This window comes from Cydia fagiglandana, chromosome 2 (assembly GCF_963556715.1).
Source record: "Cydia fagiglandana chromosome 2, ilCydFagi1.1, whole genome shotgun sequence".
NCBI lineage: Eukaryota > Metazoa > Arthropoda > Insecta > Lepidoptera > Tortricidae > Cydia > Cydia fagiglandana.
In genome coordinates this window covers 6,237,428-6,257,870 of record NC_085933.1, presented here as the reverse complement: position 1 = coordinate 6,257,870, position 20,443 = coordinate 6,237,428, and the positions used below count along the sequence as shown (strand labels likewise).

General features: G+C 35.3%; 5 protein-coding genes across 5 annotated transcripts; 3 read left to right on the top strand and 2 right to left on the bottom strand.

Moving 5' to 3' along the window:
- Positions 1 to 1,310: 1,310 nt before the first annotated feature.
- LOC134674708 (segmentation polarity homeobox protein engrailed-like) lies at positions 1,311 to 3,650 on the top strand. The gene is made up of 3 exons (XM_063532834.1): positions 1,311 to 2,317; positions 2,554 to 2,626; positions 2,719 to 3,650. The coding sequence occupies exons 1-3, from the start codon at positions 1,670 to 1,672 to the stop codon at positions 3,648 to 3,650; spliced, it is 1,653 nt and encodes a 550-aa protein (XP_063388904.1). The 5' UTR covers positions 1,311 to 1,669.
- Positions 3,651 to 8,383: 4,733 nt separating this feature from the next.
- Positions 8,384 to 10,175, top strand: LOC134674812 (homeobox protein Hox-A13a-like). The gene is made up of 4 exons (XM_063532967.1): positions 8,384 to 8,569; positions 8,968 to 9,165; positions 9,285 to 9,378; positions 9,497 to 10,175. The coding sequence occupies exons 1-4, from the start codon at positions 8,447 to 8,449 to the stop codon at positions 10,078 to 10,080; spliced, it is 999 nt and encodes a 332-aa protein (XP_063389037.1). The 5' UTR covers positions 8,384 to 8,446; the 3' UTR covers positions 10,081 to 10,175.
- Positions 10,176 to 10,430: 255 nt separating this feature from the next.
- On the top strand, positions 10,431 to 12,099 carry LOC134679598 (homeobox protein Hox-A2-like). The gene is made up of 3 exons (XM_063538550.1): positions 10,431 to 10,586; positions 10,878 to 10,944; positions 11,382 to 12,099. Exons 1-3 carry the CDS (start codon positions 10,533 to 10,535, stop codon positions 11,993 to 11,995), a joined length of 735 nt encoding a protein of 244 aa, XP_063394620.1. The 5' UTR covers positions 10,431 to 10,532; the 3' UTR covers positions 11,996 to 12,099.
- A 1,268-nt stretch (positions 12,100 to 13,367) lies between these two features.
- LOC134672443 (protein zerknuellt 1-like) lies at positions 13,368 to 15,991 on the bottom strand. The gene is made up of 3 exons (XM_063530344.1): positions 15,973 to 15,991; positions 15,028 to 15,128; positions 13,368 to 14,336 (listed from the first exon to the last, which is right to left on the bottom strand). Coding segments are annotated over exons 1-3 (1,071 nt in total). The 5' UTR covers positions 15,974 to 15,991.
- A 1,411-nt stretch (positions 15,992 to 17,402) lies between these two features.
- LOC134672433 (homeobox protein Hox-A4-like) lies at positions 17,403 to 18,371 on the bottom strand. Its single transcript, XM_063530333.1, has one exon. It carries the CDS (start codon positions 18,300 to 18,302, stop codon positions 17,403 to 17,405), a length of 900 nt encoding a protein of 299 aa, XP_063386403.1. The 5' UTR covers positions 18,303 to 18,371.
- Between the last annotated feature and the right edge of the window lie 2,072 nt (positions 18,372 to 20,443).

The window sequence follows — 20,443 nt, the reverse complement described above, 5'->3', positions numbered from 1 at the left end:
GTAATGTAAACAAATGAATTTTAAACATGGGGTTACTTCTACACACACTACACACACTATATCACTTTTAGGGGGTAAATGTGAAAAATAAAAATAAAAGTTTTCAAACTATGTACGAGTATATCGTGTTTCATATCAAATGAAAGAGCTTATCGTGAAAATCTATAATAATGTTTTTTTTTATAATTTAAAATTTTAGGATAAACAGTTTAGAAGTTATTCAAGAAAATAAGCATAAAATGACCAATCGCATTTATCTCCGAAACTAATAGGTCTAAAATTTTGAAAAAAATACACGAAATTGTTCTTTACCTATAAATGACAGGAAAACTTATTAGAAATGAACAGTCAAGCGTTAGTCGGACTTAATTACTTAGTTTTTGCTCCGATCCCTACCGGTTGTTTTAAAGACATTTCACTCACGTCTTGCAAAAAAATACATTTTTAAAAATGATGTACCTAATGTACGGAACCCTTTGTGTGCATTATGTGTGTATATAACACATCATTATTTGTGTTATTAAAATTAATTGAGTTTAATACCTCTCTAAGATCTTAAAATGAGTTTAGTAACGAGTTTTAATTCATGCGTAGTTTTAATAATACCTTCCTATTTACCTGTTGTCGCTGAAATAAATAAGAATATATCTCACAATCTTAAAGAGTTACCTATAATTACGAGAAGTTGGCACAATTGCCCCAACCTTGACCTATCCTTGTTTTAATTGGTTTTTAATCACTTACATTCACGCGACCCTAATACTGACAGTACCTAGTTGAACAAGGATTTAAGTGTTTTTTTATTAAAAAAATGTATTCGTTTTAACAATGGATTTTATTAGTTTTAATCTCTTTGGACCTTGTAATCATGAACGAAATATCGACTATCTCCATCTTTATCGCTTGAATATGCAAGAATGACAGAGACACAAATAAACGAAACTTCGTTCGGTTTTCTATATTCACCGTTACCCCGCTGGGCCGACCACCGAACGGCGACCATTAGTTGTCTCAAGACTCCCAAGTATTGTTTTGGTATTAATTTATAGGTTAGAAATAATTATAAACTAACTATTCAACCATCATTAATATATTATTTTTATTATATAGAGACATCTATTTCGTGACAGCAGTATTAGATTTAGATTTAGATTTAGATATTTAATTCAGGCAACAAGGCCCATATTACAAATACCTTACAGACTAACATACATATGTATTTTATAAACTTAAAACTAAACACTATTTATTTATTTAGTATTTATACTAATAGGTAAGTATGCTAGTTTTTAGTAATAAAAAAAGTGACTGAATGCATCAATAGGCACAATGCTTATCGGTTGAAGAAGTAGCAAGTTAAAGTTGACAGATGTGACAAGCGTTTTAGCTACCGGAATACCAGGATTTTAAACTATTATCTTGTGTCCATTTACTATCAGAGACCCGGTATGTCCGTCTTATCGCACACCGAGACACCTGTCGTGTACAGACACGGCACACTAACGAACAAAGTCATTACCAAATTAACGACATTCAGGTGAACAAAAAAGCATTTTGTAAACAAGCCTCAGTCAATACGGTCGTTTAAGTACTTTCCTACTTTATTATGTTTTGATATCATTATTTTTCTCGTAAGGGTGTGAAGTGTCCCTGATTGAGTGTTATAACAATGTCAACGTCTACCCCGTCGCCCCCGAGCCTGCAGTCGGATGACGACTTAGAAGACTCCAGAGATTCGACGCTATCGCAATTCTCTACGGCAGCGACCTCAAGTCACATATTGGAGTCTTCACAGAAACGTGAAATCAAAAACAACGTCGTGACGTCTCATGGTGTTGAAGATATTTTATCAGAATGTGGACCCTATCCTGGCACCGACAACACATTTCCAGATTGCAAGGCGGAGGTCCTCTCCTCAATACCCCATTCTTTCGTGCAAGACTATAACTCAAGAGACTCTACGAGCTTTAGCATTCAAGACATACTCGGGCTTCCACAGGCCTACAACCCAACGAATACTCAGGAAGACGTTGAACCTAGTTATGACTACCAAATACCTAACTATGAAAACATCAGTAACAGCCCCAATAATACCTATGTGCCAGTAACAGAGGACACGGCACAAGAAGACTGTATAGAAAAATCAGGGCACATATTTAATCCAAATAGCCATGACGACAGTCAAATTATATACAATAGGAGTTTTGCAACTAATGAACCTGTTCGGTGTCACCAGAGAAGCAGTTTAGGCAACGAGTTAGCAAACGATCCAGGCAGGGAAATCAATGATTTACGTGAATCCAGTTTCACCACTCAGGTACATTTACCGTTATACAAATCAACACCTTATCGCCCTAGCAATAAGATATAAAATTGTTCTTCCTAACCACAAAAAGTACTAGTGTGATTTACCACAAGGCAACCGGATCCGTAATGACAATTTAATTTTGTTGAATCTTGTGTCAATTAAAGAAATAGGTAGTGGTAAATTCATTACCTATCTGTACAGAAGAGAAGTGAGTCGTATTAATTGAAAGTTTTTGTATTTTTTAGAATACATCGTGGAACAGCAAATCTTCAGCGCCAAGCATATCAATAGCCACTGCGTCATCACTTTCAGAAAACGGTAAGATAATTAATGCCTTTTATTAATTTAGTGATTTATTTCTGTAATTTAGTTTAAAGCCATTACATTAAATTAACTAATTATTTTTACAGAAATGTCTACGGAATCATCATCGTACCAGAAAGGATTTACGAAGCGTGCTCGAACTGCCTACACCAGCTCACAACTAGTGGAGTTAGAGAATGAATTCCATCAGAACCGATACCTATGTCGACCGAGGCGTATTGAGCTGGCTAACTATCTACAGTTATCAGAACGCCAAATAAAGATATGGTTCCAGAATAGAAGGATGAAATATAAGAAGGATAACAAGCACAACAAGCCTTCCTCTTCAGTCGATGATAGCAGTCCCTCCACAAGTTCCAAAGGTTTATCACCAAATCAAGATCATAAGATGAGTCACGGGCGAAGCTGCGGCGGACACGATCGACATCGACGTCTCCTCACGGACAGCCACGTAACCCACCATAAAATATGCTTGACTCCGAATGATGCCATATCAAGACCACCGGAATACTCGTCGATAAACACTTTGAAGTCCGTGATAAAGGGCCCGCAGAGCTCGAGCGAGCTACCGTCTTACACGCCTTTATCTTATACCTCGTACTACGCTGCAAACGCCAGCAAGGCTTACTCACCGCTGCCGGACGTTTATCGGTACTCGAACGATGAATCACTCCAGAATTCGAATGCTTTATCCACACTACCTGCCGATACCTATGTTCCGAACGGCGTGAGCTTAAAACTGAACGAAGATATCTCGAGATACACGGCAACGTCGTCGTATTATAATCCTTTATCATCTGGCGTCGTTATGCATCCGCCGACCTCTGAGGCTTATGGGTTCAGTTCTTCGATCCCGGCGACGATTCCAGCACCGACGTATGATGACAGCAACCTCCACGCTCGGTCTTCCCTGCCCCTGGCCCAAGACCCTTACTACTCTTACTTGATCTCGTCAGATTCGGCCAATCAGCATCCTTCTTCTTCTAACAGCAAATATTCCTCTTACATATCGTTATAAATATTTAAAGGGAAATATAATTAAGTAATCTACTCGTACCTACTTAAATAAATAGTGCTCATTTCCTATATGTTTTGTTGATAGTAATGTTTAATGCTACAAATTTCGTTTGTTTATATTGTTAAAAAGTTTAATTATAAACACATAGATTTGTTGTGTATTTTGTAAATAAAATACTATAATTTTGTAAGCAAAGTATTGAAAAGTGAATAAAATTGTAAATATGATTCATTCGTTAATTTTATTTGACATTATCAGTTTTATCTAAATTGCAATTATAGCAACTTACACAGAATATAATTATCTGTCTGTAGGCTGTAGGTACCTACATCGCTAAGTGTAGTACTTAAGCGTAATTCCAAATATATATTTTTTATATTTTAATACAGTAATAAACATTGATAATAACTGCATTAAGTAACTCGTGTCACGTATTAGCATCACCCGTAAAAGTGCATGGCAAATTTATCAATTAATTAATTCATATTTCTCCATGTAATTTCTCAGCTCACTGTACATTATAATTAAGTAAATAGATATGTTGCTTACATACTTGCATTGTGGGCTAACAAGGGATGGTAATTTATTTGTTTCCGTAGTTACGATGTTAGGTACACATGTAAGTATATGTATATATTATACCTATATAATCTGCCGTTACAAAAAAAACCGGGCAAGTGCGAGTCGGACTCGCGCACGAAGGGTTCCGTACCATAAAGCAAAAAAAAATGGAAAAAATGCAAAAAGAAAACGGTCACCCATCCAAGTACTGACTACGCCCGACGTTGCTTAACTTTGGTCAAAAATCACGTTTGCTGTATGGGAGCCCCACTTAAATCTTTATTTTATTCTGTTTTTAGTATTTGTTGTTATAGCGGCAACAGAAATACATCATCTGTGAAAATTTCAACTGTCTAGCTATCACGGTTCGTGAGATACAGCCTGGTGACAGACAGACGGACGGACGGACAGCGAAGTCTTAGTAATAGGGTCCCGTTTTACCCTTTGGGTACGGAACCCTAAAAATGCAAATCATCATCAATATTATTGAATAATAGGTACAGTTAGTTTGGCATTCATAATACATATTTTAAAATTATAGTAACAAAAATTCTACGTTTATGGGCTTTTACTATTTCATTGCAAAATTTTATATTTTTTATTCTCAATTATTATTTCATAATTCATGTTATAAAATTTTATAAAGTACACAATTTACAAATGATCAGAATTTCCACTTACACATTTATGATTTTAGTAACCAAATTACGACGCGACGAGGCAACGAGAAAGTCCGGTTGAATGACGTACTTCCGTACATTCTTGAGTAATGCTAATAATAGCTATACATAGTACATTTTCATTAGGTATAACGTATCTTGTCGCCAAAATTAAACATATTTGCGCCCGCAACATTACTCGTATTATCTGATGTTTTAAGAAGGTAACAAGAGAAACAGAAGTATTAAAATACAACCAGATTTCCCAAGTTATGTTTCAGTCGTCATCAGATATATCGAAGCGGCTAAGGCGCTCAAAAATATCTGAACACGCCTCTATTGTTAGGACCGTAGAGTGCGTGTTCAGATATTGTGAACACCTTGGCCGCTCCGATATACTTATGACGACTGTATGTGCCTATTTCGTTGTTGCTAACTGACGAAGAGAAGGTAACGTTTACTTCCTGGCTGTTACGGCTATTATGCATGGTAGGACTGAATAATTATCACTATCTCCCATTATTAAGTAGATATTTGTTTTTTTTTTTAGATCAGCAATATTTGACATGGTAGGCGATTTTAAACTATACGGCCCGTTAACACCTGTCAGGATTGACCTCTTATCGGCCCACACTATAGTAATGTAGGGTATGTCTAGAGTTATGTACTTAAAGGTGACAGTCCATTTCCAACGACAGCTGCATTACTGTTCATTTTACTATGGAATTTGACAATGACAGCGACGCGTTCAGTACCGGTAGTGCAGCTGCAGTTAGAAATGGAATGTTACCATAACTTTCACTAAGCAAATAAGGCAAAATGATCGTTATTTGTGGAATCAGAATGGAGTTTGTACGCCAAATCGAATTTTAACAGTATTTTCATTGATAAGTAAGAATAAAAAAAATCACAACACATACCTATATGTTTGATTCTGCAAACATTTAAAATACATTTATTTAGGAAATTAAAATGTTATATTACGGTAGGTATGTATATAAGTATAGGTACATCATTAACATTCCTTAAAAAACAGTTATACTAATAAATTACACTAATAATTAACGGAATAACGAAATATTTTCACTATTTTGACTAAATTTAAGTAGAGGCAAATTTAATTTCAAATATTTTGAACCTAACTTATTCTCTGAACAGCTGCCAACTAATCCACGATGGTCTGCTCGCTAATGTGGGCACAGTATCCACCAACACCTCAGTTCTGAGTTCCCGAGGACACGACTGAAACCTCACCGACATAGCTTGTTGTCCTTGTTCCAGACTCTGTTGTCTCGCCCACTCTTTATACATCAGGACCACGGCCAGGATTATCAGTACTAATAACAACATAATTACTGTTAATATTAGACATCGCATATAGTCCGGTAAGGTCTTGATGCTTGGAGTCTCCGTTGTTGTAGTAAATATTACTGATGGTAGTGCACACTGGTATGTTGAATTCCAACATAGTTGCATGTTGCAGGCGAGGGCGTCTTTTGACTTGCAGAATTCCATACTGCTCCAAAATATGTAAATCACTTCTTTTCTTTTCTTGCTAAAATTTTCAAATCGCAAATGTCTGAATAGGTGCAGTTAAATATATTTATTTTACTTTAAAATCAAATATGTATTTAAAATATATAAAGTAAAGGCGCTCTGGACCGATCAAAGTGGCGTGCTCTTGTGTTGGAGGCCAAGACTCATTTTGGGTCACCGCGCCAACCAAGTAAGTAAGTAAGTGATAAAGTAGAGGAACAAATAAAAAAAGAACAATCCTTTACGATGCCTAACTATATCTAAAGAGCCAGACATTCAACCATCGCTTTTAATTAATCGACGTAACGTTTTTATCTGTAATCATTATACTGAGCACTTACATATTAAAATCCTTTGAACTAATTGACCTATTAGGCTTCAATCATTACGTAAAGTGTCAATTAAAGAGAGTGAATCATAAATTCAACTCGCAAGAACTTTTACCATTTACGTTACTTCATTTGCAAATGAGATTAATTTGGATGAGTTTATTACTAGTGGATTTTGCATTTGATATCAGTTAATCCGCGAAATTTCCTGCACACACATAATCATTTTATTAAACAGATCCTGTAGTAAATTAAAGACATTCTGACAAAGATTTTAAAAAAGTTTAAAAAGTTTTTTTACAACACAAGTAATGGGCAAATTTTATAAATTAGTACCTCGTACTTGTAGCAATACCTTTTGCTTACGAGCTCAGTGGCTTAGTAGATTTATTATATCAGCTCAAAATCAAATAATGTTATAATGATTCGATCACAAACTTTCCGAATGTTATATAATATTGTAGTAGTAGCAGTAAAACATTTTATTGTATAAAAATCAAAACAAAACATATTGTGGCTATGATACGAAATGAACGACATATGTTACGAAGTTATGTGGAGAATATTTATTTCTAGGCGAGAAAAACAAGTGCTAGGGTCGGTTGCACCAAACTTTTCGTATCGTTAAAGAGTTCGCTAAATTTTTATGTATGGAAAGTTTCATAGTAATGCGCCGGGGCGCGCCGGCTGACGTTGATCAGTCTGTCAAATGTGGTTGATGCAACTGGCAGCTGGATGCAGTTAATAGCAATATTGCTATATTAAAAAAAATACAAGGTACCTATCTAAAAAAACATCCCCGCTTTACATGTAAGAAATATCTTTCATCGTTTTCTTTTGTTTATACCTAAAGAATATGTTTCTAGTTTTCACGTCATGGTCGCCGAGAAAAGCCTCGGATGGACGGACAGACAAACAGAAGGCAAAACTGTAGTAAAAATTGGTTATATGAATTAATACTCAGACTTATTAAAGTCTAAGTTTTAATTCATATAACCAATTTTAAAATTCCTTTTGAAATCAATGTATTAAATTGTTGACTTTTATGAGATATTTGATTTAAGACATTATTTTATTCATTGTATCCTTCTTTCATTATTATACTTATTCAATAATGTAATGTAAATACTTAATATTGACCACAATAATATAAATTGGTATAGATTAATTAAATAACGTATCACTGTTGTGCAAAACAGAAGTGAACAGAGTGGCGCAGAATAGGGCAGAATGGCGCTCTCTTGTGTCAGAGGCCTCAAAATCCTCTTTGGAACACTGAGCCAGTGATGTATGTATGTATCACCGTTGTAACAAGTCGAAAAGTGACATCTTAAATCAAATCAAAGTGATTAGTAATACGTAGGCATTGTTGAGAAAAAATAGGAACGGTCACAACAATAAACAAAATTAATCCTGGAAGACATATCTCCAACTTTTGTACCTTGAGAACAATATATTTTATTATTTATTTTGGCCCAACGCCAAAACAAAACCATAAAAGTGGCACCTTTTTTTCATTGTTCGCTAATCACCTTATTTTGATTTTTGGATATTTCAAAAAGTAGGTAAAAGGGATGGCGCTTAATTAAGGATTAAGTTGAACCAATTAGAGGAGGGGTTCGGGAGAGGGTAAAGCAACACTAATCACCTCGGTATAAAGGGTTCAGGACCCTGTATTTGCTAATCAGTTGTCCCAATACGTTGATTGACAATGTCTTCCAGTGACGAGTTTAGTTTAGCCGAGTTTGGTCTGGCCGGTGCCGGTGAAACCTGGGCTGACGATGGAAACGTTCCTGATAATTTGTTTCCAGAGTCATTGCCACAGACTAATGAGGTACATTTTCCTTGTTCAACACTATCTAAGCGCCACTTGTACCATCCCACTAACCCGGGTGAAGCTGTTAAACCGTTAACCCGGTGTCAAATTGTACTGGTAACCATGGTAACTCCAGGTTGAACCGGTTAACCGCGGGGTTAGTGATTGGTGCAAATGTCCTTAAAGGGATAGAATTGGACCAAGCTAAATCTGCATGGCATTTGCAATGACAAAGTGTGGCAATGTCATAATTAATCGTCTATGAAATATAATGACACTCCCACACTTTGGTCTGTTCAAGTCGGTGCAAAGTTAGCTTAGACGAACTCTAGCCTAGTTCTTATTCCCTGTTACGACCCTTATGTGTGTCCCGAAAAATATTTACATTATTAACAAAATATGTTATTTGTTCTCAGGTACAATGGCCACAGTACGAGCAACAAACGTGTATGTGGTACGAACAGACGTCGCCCGTGTACCAACCGACGTTCAACCAAGCGCCGAATGCGGTCCCCCTCCCGGTGTTGCACGCCGTGCAATCCGTCCACACGACCCCTCACAATTTACAGTTTATTCAAAATTGCCAATATATAGCAATGAATACTTCTGCCCAGGTGAGATACCTAATATAATACATTATTATACTTATATTAAATTACTGTATTATTATTATTTCAGTGCAAGTAATAACCTAAACTTTACCTGTATGACTAATGTTTTTATTTTTTTTCAGTACCAGCAAATTCCAGTTAATAACCTAATATCCAAGATAAATCAACCAATGTTCAGCAATGTACCATCAAAACACCACCGAGCACAAATTACGCGTAAGTTGAAATTTAACTATTCATCAAACTATAAAACTATTCATCTTTTTAATATTGACAAGCTGAGAAAACTAAATGTAGAAACATGTCATAAAAACATTTTTTATTTTATTTTCAGTGGTTCACAACACTAACGGACCTTCCAAAGCAATCATCAAGCGCAAGCGTAAAAGAACAGCTTTCACCACCGAGCAGATCTTAGCCCTAGAAAAGGTCTTTCGGAAAAAACCTTACGTGAATCGCGACGAGCGTCAGGCTCTCGTGGAGCAACTGCAAGTCACCGACAGAGCCGTCAAAGTGTGGTTCCAGAACCGGAGGATTAAGAGCAAGAGAGAAGAGCTTGAAGCCCTGGAGGCTTCTTATGACTATTCGCCGATGAGTGCAACAGACTCGTCGGACTCCTTTGGACTGGCTTACGTAGAAGCTCAGATATCGCAAAAAGCTGATGAATTCGGTTACGTAACGCTCGACGATCGCGCCATAGGAGAACTGGTCAGCGTCATCGATGGACTGGTCGGTGAAAAAGTTGACTGCGACGTATTGAGCGAGGAAGACGTAGTAGAAAATGTGTTGAAAATGGAATATGAGCCTGTGTCCCCTGCTGCCAACTCGGATTGTTCTGATGAAGATGCCGCCAAGTGGAGACGACCGGATCCCGAACAATCCCTTAGGCAACTTTTAGATATTCAACACTTTTGTTAATTACCTCAATGGTTTCAAAGGTTCTTTGTAATTCTCCTATCTCGATAAGTTATATAAATATAAATATATTATATTTTATTCCAGTGTTGACATAATGTATTCTTAGATTTTTAGTTAAATTATTGTAGTTTTAAGTTTCACAATTTAATAAATAAATAATTATTTAATGCACATATTTTTTATCTTAATTCCGTATCACCAATGTTGCCAGTAAATAATAAGTTACAGTAAAAGAGGGTATTCTTTAAGAATATTCAATGCACACCCTACATACACAGAAAACATGTACACAGAATTATCAACTTTAGACTAATGTCGATAAGGTATTTTTTGACTAAACAATCCGCAGACGCAGTTGAATTTACTGGACATCTTAACACCTAAGTTATTCACGAGAAGTCCGCCGAAACAAAAACTCATCTAATCATATTTAAAACGAAATCCATTGAAAAATGTTTCAAAATCTAGTGATGACCGGATTGACTCCATTATGTAACACGAATGAGGTAAGTACATTTAAGTGTTAAAAGGAATCTAAGTAAAAATTAGTTTCTGAATTGAAGAACGTTTTAATTGCTATAACATGTTTTTTAACTAAACGGCAAAGAAATATTCACAAACTTATTGGTAGTAGGTGATTTTATACCTAAGTTTTCCAAAACATGACTGGGTATAGTTAAATAAATATAGGTTCTACGTTAGTTCACTAAAACTAGAAAAGTGTGAATACGACTTGGGACACTTTAGATTCTATGAATCATAATTATCTACCTAAACGCTGTGTATTCCCATTTCAGATTCAAGACTGGGATAACAGGCCATTCAACGGGAAATGGCCTGAAAATCAACGTATTTCTGTCCGAGGTAGGTAAATTTTTTTTCTTCAAATTGGAGATGAGATTTTAATAGCTAGTTTACAATATACTTAGCTACTATAGCTATATTGTAAAAATAAGTTCAACTTGCATATAAAAAACATTCATAACTAATTAATTTTTCGGGATTTGGGGTTTTGTCCTTTAATAAAATTTGGTAGTAGGTAGGTATAATATGTTCAATTGGTCACCTCACAGAGAGTGAATAAGTTAAATCAGTTTTTGGATATTTTTATCGCGGAGCCATGGGGGTTTTCGAAATCTACTGCTCACAGATAGTTTTATGTATGTTTGTCTTGTATGGAGTTGAACTGAAATATGTATAAAACATTAAAGACGGGACTGTCAATTTTCAAAGCGACCTATTTTAATGGCATTATGTCATAATATGTAGGTAGGTATTAACGAATCTTTGAATGTTATCAGGTGCCGACGTCAAAAAAACAATCAGGAAGAAACCCAAGCGAGTTCGCACGGCCTACTCATCCGAGCAGATCCGAGCGTTAGAAAAGATATATTCCACCACCAAATACATCGATGCCAAGCGCCGCAAGGAACTCGCAGGCACCCTCAACATAGGAGACAAGGCACTCAAAATATGGTTCCAGAACCGGAGAATGAAGGAAAAGAAAGAATCTTCGGAATCCAGCTGCGACACCTCAGCCGACATTGTAAGCTGTCAGTCTCCAATAGTACTCGTAACAAATGATCGCTCGGAGCAAAATGTCGAAAAGCCCATTCCCTACCAAAATAGCGGGGTATCTTACGAACCTGAACAGTATCAGTTTCCTACGTTCTATTGCCAAGATAGTGCAACTGGACAATTTTATCAAAATGGATATAATAATGGATATGGATATGAGCCAAATTCCCCCAGTTTCGGTGTTGATACTTGTGTTTATCCGACTCAGTATTATCCTATAGACAACCACCACAATGTAGAATGTAACGCTTATAACCAAGCTCAAAATGCTTATGAAATGGACAGTTGGTTTGCCAAGTCGTATGATTATAACTGCTATAACCTGCAACAAGCTTAACTTGTTTTACAAAGGTAGAATATTAAGTGCTGCCAGTGATTTTTCAGAACTTTACACTTGGATTATTTTTATAATACTTTAATTTATTTGTGTATATTGGTGTCCCCATACCTACTTTCATCGTCACATTTTGCATCTCTGCAATAATATATTCATTCTTATCTACTTATAATATTGCGTACAATACTGAGTCACTAACTGATAATATCATTTTAATTTTGAATTTAGGTAAGTATCAAAACAGTTAAAAAAACATGATATAAATTATATATCGATTTAATTTATTTTAAAGAATGCTTTTTATCTTTATATGGTTGTTTATTAGTAAACTTATAGTTTAAATAACAAACGCATAAAACATAAACATGAAAATATTCAACTGTAAGACAATTTTACTTATAATATCATATTAAATTACTAATATTTACATATATTATATTAACTAAGTACTTACCGTACTTACACTTCGTGCCGAAGTTTCTTTTAGATATTACACTGCATGCCAAATAAATTAGCCATTATTTATTAACTTAATTTTAAATTATTGTCAACGAAATGTATTATTAGCAGTTACTTATTAATAAGAACATAGTTTTATTTTTATTTCACGCATGCTATTTATTTTCTTCCGGTTATTTATTAGTAACGTAGAATTTAAGTCAAATACATATAAAAAGATAAGTACGTCAAACAATTGATGGTGGCGATGTTTTATATTATAACTATTTAATAAATTATCTACTTAAACTTCGTTTTGTACGAAGTTCCTTTAATATTTAAGAAATACTATGTACACCAGCAATTTACTTTTTGATATTTAATAACTTTTATTTAATATAAAATGTTAAATGAAATGTAAGAATGTAGTATGATTATCATAAAATGTACAAATAATGATCAAATAATTTAAGAATAACGGGTTTCTCTGTATATTGTTTATTTCTATCTTCTACTTTTGCTGACATTCTACTTTTTGTATCTTTGAAATGCTTTTCTATTTTGCTAGTAGCAACTTTCCCAGTTTTTTTCTGTATATGTTAATTTTTAATATACCTAATATTAAATATTTTGATGTTTGAATAAATGAAAGTAGACTATGAAATTGGTTATTTATTATTATTTTAATACACATAGTAAATTACCACTAATAATTAAAAACTATAAAATTATTCTTTGGAGAAAACTATATACCTAAATCCTTAGGATACTTCCAATTTGTTCCATGGAACTGTGAAAAGGGATTTAATATTTGGAAAAAAGTATCAGTTCCACGGAACTCTTGGGAAGTATCCCATCCTTGTAATAACATCATTCAAAATATAGGTGTATAAATCATCTATTTTAATTTTCTTTTAATATTTGTCGTTTGTCATCAATACTTATAATATGGGTTTGGAAGAGGTAAGGCAGTGAGTACATATTGAGCCAAAGGGTTCGGTGCGCCTTGCTGCAGCAGCACCGGAGCCGGCGGCGACGCTGGGTGACATCTACACTCGCAGTGACACTCCTTAGCCCGCGCAGGCGCCGAGCTCGACGCAGCCGTCGGAACTATTGGTAACATTTGAATAGGCTTCCATAACATGTTACTTCCAACAGGAAGCGATGGTTCAGTGTAATATTTTTTCAAGTTCAAAGGAAAATATCCTCCTGGCGAATTCTGCACAACACTCTGTATCTGTTGAGGTTTTCTTTTGCTTGACAGATCATGCGGCAGCTTCTCATAAAGACTAGTAGAGCTAACTTCACTTTTAGGGCTTTGCATTGTAGGTGACTTTGGTGCTACTACGTTTTCAAGAAAAGGCTTGGGCTGGGTAACTTCTTGATTTCCAAAAAAGATGTTATATTTTTTATACAAATCAGTTGAAAACTCTGCCGAAGGCTGATCTTCATTTCCTTTTTGAATGTGTTTATTATCGTTTGTGGGGAAAGATTCATTTTCCTTTTTTATTGCAATGTCGGTGTGTTTTGGTGGCTCATTCTTGATTGACATTAGTGGTAATGAAGCGTAATGTCTGTTATTAGTTGATGTAACAGTACACTCGTTATTTAATTGATCGTTAGCAGCGTCTATTTTTCTGGAATGTTTATGTTCGTCGCACTCGGTATTGTTGTTTGTTACATCTTTTTTCTCTTTCATCCTCCTGTTCTGGAACCAGATCTTGACGGCTCGTTCGGGGATGTTGAGTGCACTGGAGACCTCCTTGCGTCGGGCGCTGCCGATGTACGGATATTTCCTAAATTCAGCATCTAGGTACTTGATCTGCTCTGTGGTAAAGGCGCTGCGGAATCGTTTTGCCTTCTTCATCGGTACGCTTTCCTCAGACATATCGTAGTTTTCCATCTGGAAATATAAACAAAATAATTGTATTCCTTAAAAATAATAGTGACCAAAATTATAAATGTTTCTACCAATGTAAATCAAATCATATATTATTAACAACAAAATCCAACCACATTCGTTTGTATGGTTAGGTTTTTTTATGACACCCGAATGGTACCTTAGAGCTCATTTTTCTTAGCATTCAGAGTGTTGTACTAGGTATTATTCCCTTAGACAAGTCGGACGGCCAGTAAAACCAGTATAAGAGAGCTCCCTGATTATATAATTATCTTACGGAACTGGACGTCACTATAAGCTGATTTTGCTTGATCATTCGATCGTCTGTGATCGGAAAACTATATAGGAACATACGGCCTGAATGACCTCAAAATATTCTAGATTCGGGTTTAGTCGTATAGGTATAGTGTTTAAATTAGAAATCAAGTGAAATCGCGCAACATTAACTAATGGGGAAAATATTATCGCAGTCGTTCCTAATTCATTGCTCTAAATTAGGTACTTTCTAATACATGATCCATACAATCATAAATTATTGACTAGGTATCTAATTGCATTACACTAATACGAACAGCCAAAAGGTGTTATGACCTCTGATAATACATTGGGTATTGACTGCCTAATTACTTTCATACATGATCTTACAAAAGTGATTAGTGCATTTTAGATTACCGAAATTAATAAGTCAACTTACAGTTTGGTCAATCTTTCTTTTCGATGTATTTTCAGCCATAGCTTCAGCCTGGTGTGGAATCCTCGGCCCGGCTTGATTTAGACACAGGTATCTCATGATCACTAGAACAAAACACGTCAAAACAAGGTTATATCCCCAGCACTCTCAAAGCGACTAAATTAAAGAAATTGATAAGGTCATTTTTATACCGTTTGGTTCAAATACATTAATTAATTATGTAAAATATTAATTAACTAATCATTCGGTGCTTAATACACATTAAGTAGCGCAGTCTCCATTACTCAATATCATCGACTTTGATTTGAACAAATAATTTGGTAGCATGGGTCGCATTCATTGTACTTATGAATCATCTCTGGGTTTTATAAGTTTATTAAAGTTTGGAATCAATGTAACTTATTAATTACGCAAAACATGAAATGGGATCCGGGAAAAATCTTTTTTAATCACTTAACTATCTAGCTCGGTAGGTTAATGCAGTTAAATAGGTAAATATCACAAACCTGATTTAATTGAATACACAGTTAAACCAACAACGATTAATTTTATACTTTTTAAATCTTATTGTACCTAAGTAGATTTTAACTAGGTAGCTTGCAATAGAATAAACCCAGTATTTTAGACGCTATAGTTAATACTCGTAGGTACACTGGCTTTCAACTATAACATCTAGAAGTTGGGTAGGAATACATTACGAGAGTACCCACAGTATATTTTCTACAAACGCTATATATTTAAGCATATCAATAATTAAAATGATGTATGTAGACTATAATACCTATGGTACCTTTATTTTTTAACTAAGGTATTTTTGTAATACAGGTACCCTATACCCTAATCCTAATGTTTCGATTTTTATTACTTGAAATCTTTGAACTAGTTTATGATTTCCTAATTTATTTAAGGTACTATGTTTGTTGCCTGCGTTGCCTGTAAATACCTCACTCTGTTTTGCGCCATCTCGCGTTGCCTTGTCACAACGCGTACAACGATGAAACTCTTCCAAGCCTACCGTAGTGTATGGAGTGGACACGTAGGCGGAAAACTGAAAAACTCTCATGTAGCTAAAGTTGTGTGTAGACCTGGACATAAGGAGTATTGTTAGTGTTTTATGTATTGTTTTAGTCAGAAGGTAATGTAACCAGTGTCATAAAGTAGTCAGATATGCTGAATGCTTGAATAAAGCTATTACTTAAGTGCTTTGACCAGGACTTGCCTTTTCTACGTAGCGCATCAAAGTACGTGATGTCGGCCGCGTCCCTCAATAGATGGCGTCGCATGCTAGTGTTATTCTCATATATAATGTTTATATGTACTTTAAAAATATACTATATAATAATCAATAACTTATACATTAATGCATTCATTCATTTCATTCATTTATTTATTTCTATAACAATATGATATTATTTTAGAAAAATCTTACAAACTAATACATGCACATAATTAAAATTATACAATAACAGCAGGACCGGACATGTCAACAATTATAATTCCAAAAACACACTTAAACCAACAAAAAAAGTAGGTACAAATAAAGTAATAAAAATGTCAAATGAAAGATAAATACGTTATACTTACTTACTCTAGTATCTAAGTGCCTCAACTGTAGAATTGTACTTTAGAAGATATATTTATAGGGTTCAAAGGGGGCCGATTTTTGAATTTCGATCGCTCGATTTCGTCACTCGGAAATCGGTGGAGAACGGCGAAATGCTAATTTTTGAAATACGAGTGATAGAAATTAGGAATCCAGTGGTATTGACCACTCGTTTTCAATTCTATTAGTAGAATTTAGATGCCGGATACTGGAGATATTATTGAACGAAATACACATACACATAATTTTATTATTTGTTGTTTTATTTAATTTATGTAAGAACATATGTGGCTTAGATATTAGTTTTTGGTCATAAATTAGTTTGCAAAGTACAATAGCAGAGCTTTATCTACGAATGTTAAAAAGAAAACAAATACTTATAAAGTTGGACCACGTTAAGTTTTCATGCCATTGACATAGTACTTAATGTCAAGCATGGACCTTATACGGATAAGTATGTATTCTTCCTGCCAAGTTTGTACAAAGTTACCATGGCCAAAATCTAGTAGGCGATCGGTTAATTTGCATGCAGATTAAACATGTAGGTAATGTAGGCTACCTACCTCGTTGAAGAATATCTATCATTAATTTAGGTATGGAGAATATTAAGTAATATGGACATAATATCATACTACTCGTCTTTTTCCAGTAACTATGTCATAATAAAAATTGCAAACGTTCCGAGTCAAAAAATATTTTATTTTTATAAATAATATTTACAAATTTTGCTAGCAAAATCCATTTCACATGACATAAATAATAATAAGTACCTAACTTAACATTCCTCGTCAGGATAAATATTTCTAATCCATGATATATCAGTGTTTTGAACATCTGTCACCGGCATAGTGGTTACAATTCCCTGATCCTCACTCTGAGGAGACTCCTCCTTGAACTGAGGAGACATCTGCACCTCCTGCATCTCGCTCCCGTAGGCCGAAGCTTCCTCTTGTAACTGCATCTGACGGTATTCGAAAGCCAAATGGTGATCCTGGGGATACTCATATGTATACCCGTTCATCAATTGACTGTCGCTACCATGAGGCAGGGGCAACTGTGTCGGCATCGGCAGCGGTGTCGAAGTCTCAGGATACGGCTCCAAATAAACACCTTCCTGCTTGTAGAGGGCATCAGCCACCGGCGTAGGAAAGTCGTGAGGGACTAACATTTGCATCGGCATGTTCCCGTGCTCCGGAGATGATTCCGTAGTCTCTTCAGAGTCCTCCATGCTTTCAGCTCTATCTTTCTTCTCTTTCATACGACGATTTTGGAACCAGATTTTGATAGTGCGCTCGTTGAGATTTAAAATCTTGGCGAGTTCAATCCGACGGCTGCGATCTAGGTAGCGGGTGCGGGCGTACTCCTGTTCGAGCTCCATCATCTGCTGACTTGTGAAAGCTGTGCGAATACGTTTGGGTTTCTTGACGCCGCCTGTTCTGGTAACGTTCCAAGTTGGGGCGCGGTTCATGAACTGGCTAGTGCTGGATACAGGGGTCATCCACGTCCTGCCGTTGAGCATAGGGCTTTGTGAACTGGGAGTCATTAGAACACTAGAGCCGTTGATGCCGTGAGTTATTCTCGGGGTATTCAGCATACTGTATCCGTTCTGGGAGCCGTTGATCTGAGGGAAGCTGTGGGGATCGTCTAGGTCGATGGGCGTGTGCACGCCTGGCATGGAGAACTTGGGACCGTCGTAAGATGCACTGGAACTCACCGGAACTATGTGGTGCGGGATGGTGGTCCATTGTAGGGGCTGTAATAGAAACTTTAATTAGTTTACGAAAAAAAAGTTATAAACTGTTATGAATTAGCCGTGTGCTATCGCCATTTTTTAGCGTGAGGAATTGTACATATATCCAATGTTACCCTCACATTGAAATGTGTCGGATACTAGAGATCATATACGGTTAATAATAGATAATACAATCAGGATTATTGCTCGTAAAGAGTTAAAGACTTAGTCGGTGAAATCAAAAGGTCGCTTCAATACAGAGTGACCCGATCGTATTTTCTTTGTTCTGGAGTAGCTACCTATACACACATACAAGAAGATCGATCCAACACAACACAGATCAGCTTGGGAAAACCTCGCCTTAATAAAAGTATAGAATTTCTAAATTACTATAAAAAAATATAATTACCGCAGGATCTCCATTGACATTGGTTGTATCAGGACTCCACTGCTCTTCACTGGTCTCATTGATACCGTTACCGTACCGGTACATCTGGAGTGTACTGGCCGGCTGGCTAGGAATGGACTTCGATGCAGACATACTCGATTACCAAGTACAAGTAACAGGGATATTCAATAAAGTATGGAACGTTCGGTACGAAAGTCCAAGAGTAAGTAATGGTGTGTACTAATTAGGGTCAGGTTTTATAGTGTCCTATTTCTATTGTTGGTAAGTAGGGGGTGATTAGCAAACTAGTCGAAAGCTCCAATAAGATTACGAATTGATAAGACATTTTTGTAATTATTTTGAATATTGTTTTCCTTATCTGCAAAGTGTGAATCTAATTTATTTTATATATTTTAATACTTACTTACGTTACAAGTTTAGTATAAAATCATTTAACTATTTGTAAATAAACAATATAGTATTTCTAATATTAGGCTTCCAGCCTTTAGTATCCAAACACTTTTTAATTTGGGTATTCTTCTAAGTTTTAATCTATCCAATTAGGTACAAGGAAATAGTCGTAATATAATAATAATACTTAAACCCATCATACTTAATCAACCGATACCAGTAGAAAACAATACTGCAAAAAAGCATAACGTATTTTTATATATCATAAACAGTTGTGTATTTACACTTTAAAGAAACCATTTTAGTTTTTCATGATATCTTCACGTTGCTAGAGCCTGTCAAAACTGCTGTCGAAACATCAACTACTGGAGTCTATCGGCTTCTCTAACTTTTATAGGGCTTTAATTGCTACTCTAATTTTAATATAATAACCGTACTTAACCATCATAAGTTTATTTGAGTGTTTTTCTAATATTAACACCTAATAGTACATAATGACAGTTGTAACTATTGTAGTACCTCTTATGTTTTTATATTTCTATATGTTTTAGAGATAACTGGCAGTGATCCTGCCTACGATGCTCCTGGGTTCGAATCCGGGTAAGAGCATTGATTTGCGTGTTTAACAAAAATATTAGTTTTTTGAATTATGGGTGCTTTGTTTTAAAATGTATGTTGTATCTAAGTACATATTTATCTATTTAAGTAAGTGGGTATACATATTATAGCCTAGTACCAATTGTAGCTTTGTTTATTTTGAGGCTAGGTTAAGATTGTCCTCAAACTGTAGATGTATTCCACTTTCTCTGGACTTTGAACAGTGGCAAGATTAGGCAAAAAAATAATTTGTAAGTGTTAAATATAAATAGTATTGTAAGACATGGTATGCTTCAAAACAATAGGGTGTCCGTTCGGGTGTAAACAGTCTTATCTTGGTGGTCTTACAACTTCAAAATAATCTTTTGTTGAGACAATGCATTCAGATAGCGGGTCATTAGTCATTAGTGTATCAAGTCAACATTTAAAATTAATTTAATATTTTTGTGAAACATTTATAAAATTATACATACATATCTATACATAAGTGATAGGTAATTAATAAAACTCCCTATGAAATGTTTGTAAGATCATATGTTTTCTGCTTTCGCTGTTTTTTTTTTCTGTACTTTATTTTGCTTACTTCTTACTGCGTCTTTCGTTCATTACGCGTAGGTAATGTATGGTATAGGTATTTAAAATAGTATATAACATATGCGTAAAGGATGACTCACGTTAGACCGGGCCG

Coding starts and splice junctions, on each gene's coding strand:
- LOC134674708 (XM_063532834.1), top strand. CDS start 1,670: ATGTCAACGTCTACCCCGTCGCCCCCGAGCCTGCAGTCGGATGACGAC. Junction 2,318..2,553: donor AATCCAGTTTCACCACTCAG/GTACATTTACCG, acceptor TGTATTTTTTAG/AATACATCGTGGAACAGCAA. Junction 2,627..2,718: donor GTCATCACTTTCAGAAAACG/GTAAGATAATTA, acceptor TTATTTTTACAG/AAATGTCTACGGAATCATCA.
- LOC134674812 (XM_063532967.1), top strand. CDS start 8,447: ATGTCTTCCAGTGACGAGTTTAGTTTAGCCGAGTTTGGTCTGGCCGGT. Junction 8,570..8,967: donor CATTGCCACAGACTAATGAG/GTACATTTTCCT, acceptor ATTTGTTCTCAG/GTACAATGGCCACAGTACGA. Junction 9,379..9,496: donor CCACCGAGCACAAATTACGC/GTAAGTTGAAAT, acceptor TTTTATTTTCAG/TGGTTCACAACACTAACGGA.
- LOC134679598 (XM_063538550.1), top strand. CDS start 10,533: ATGTTTCAAAATCTAGTGATGACCGGATTGACTCCATTATGTAACACG. Junction 10,587..10,877: donor CATTATGTAACACGAATGAG/GTAAGTACATTT, acceptor TTCCCATTTCAG/ATTCAAGACTGGGATAACAG. Junction 10,945..11,381: donor TCAACGTATTTCTGTCCGAG/GTAGGTAAATTT, acceptor GAATGTTATCAG/GTGCCGACGTCAAAAAAACA.
- LOC134672443 (XM_063530344.1), bottom strand. Junction 14,337..15,027: donor AAAGAAAGATTGACCAAACT/GTAAGTTGACTT, acceptor TTATATTTCCAG/ATGGAAAACTACGATATGTC.
- LOC134672433 (XM_063530333.1), bottom strand. CDS start 18,302: ATGCCAGGCGTGCACACGCCCATCGACCTAGACGATCCCCACAGCTTC.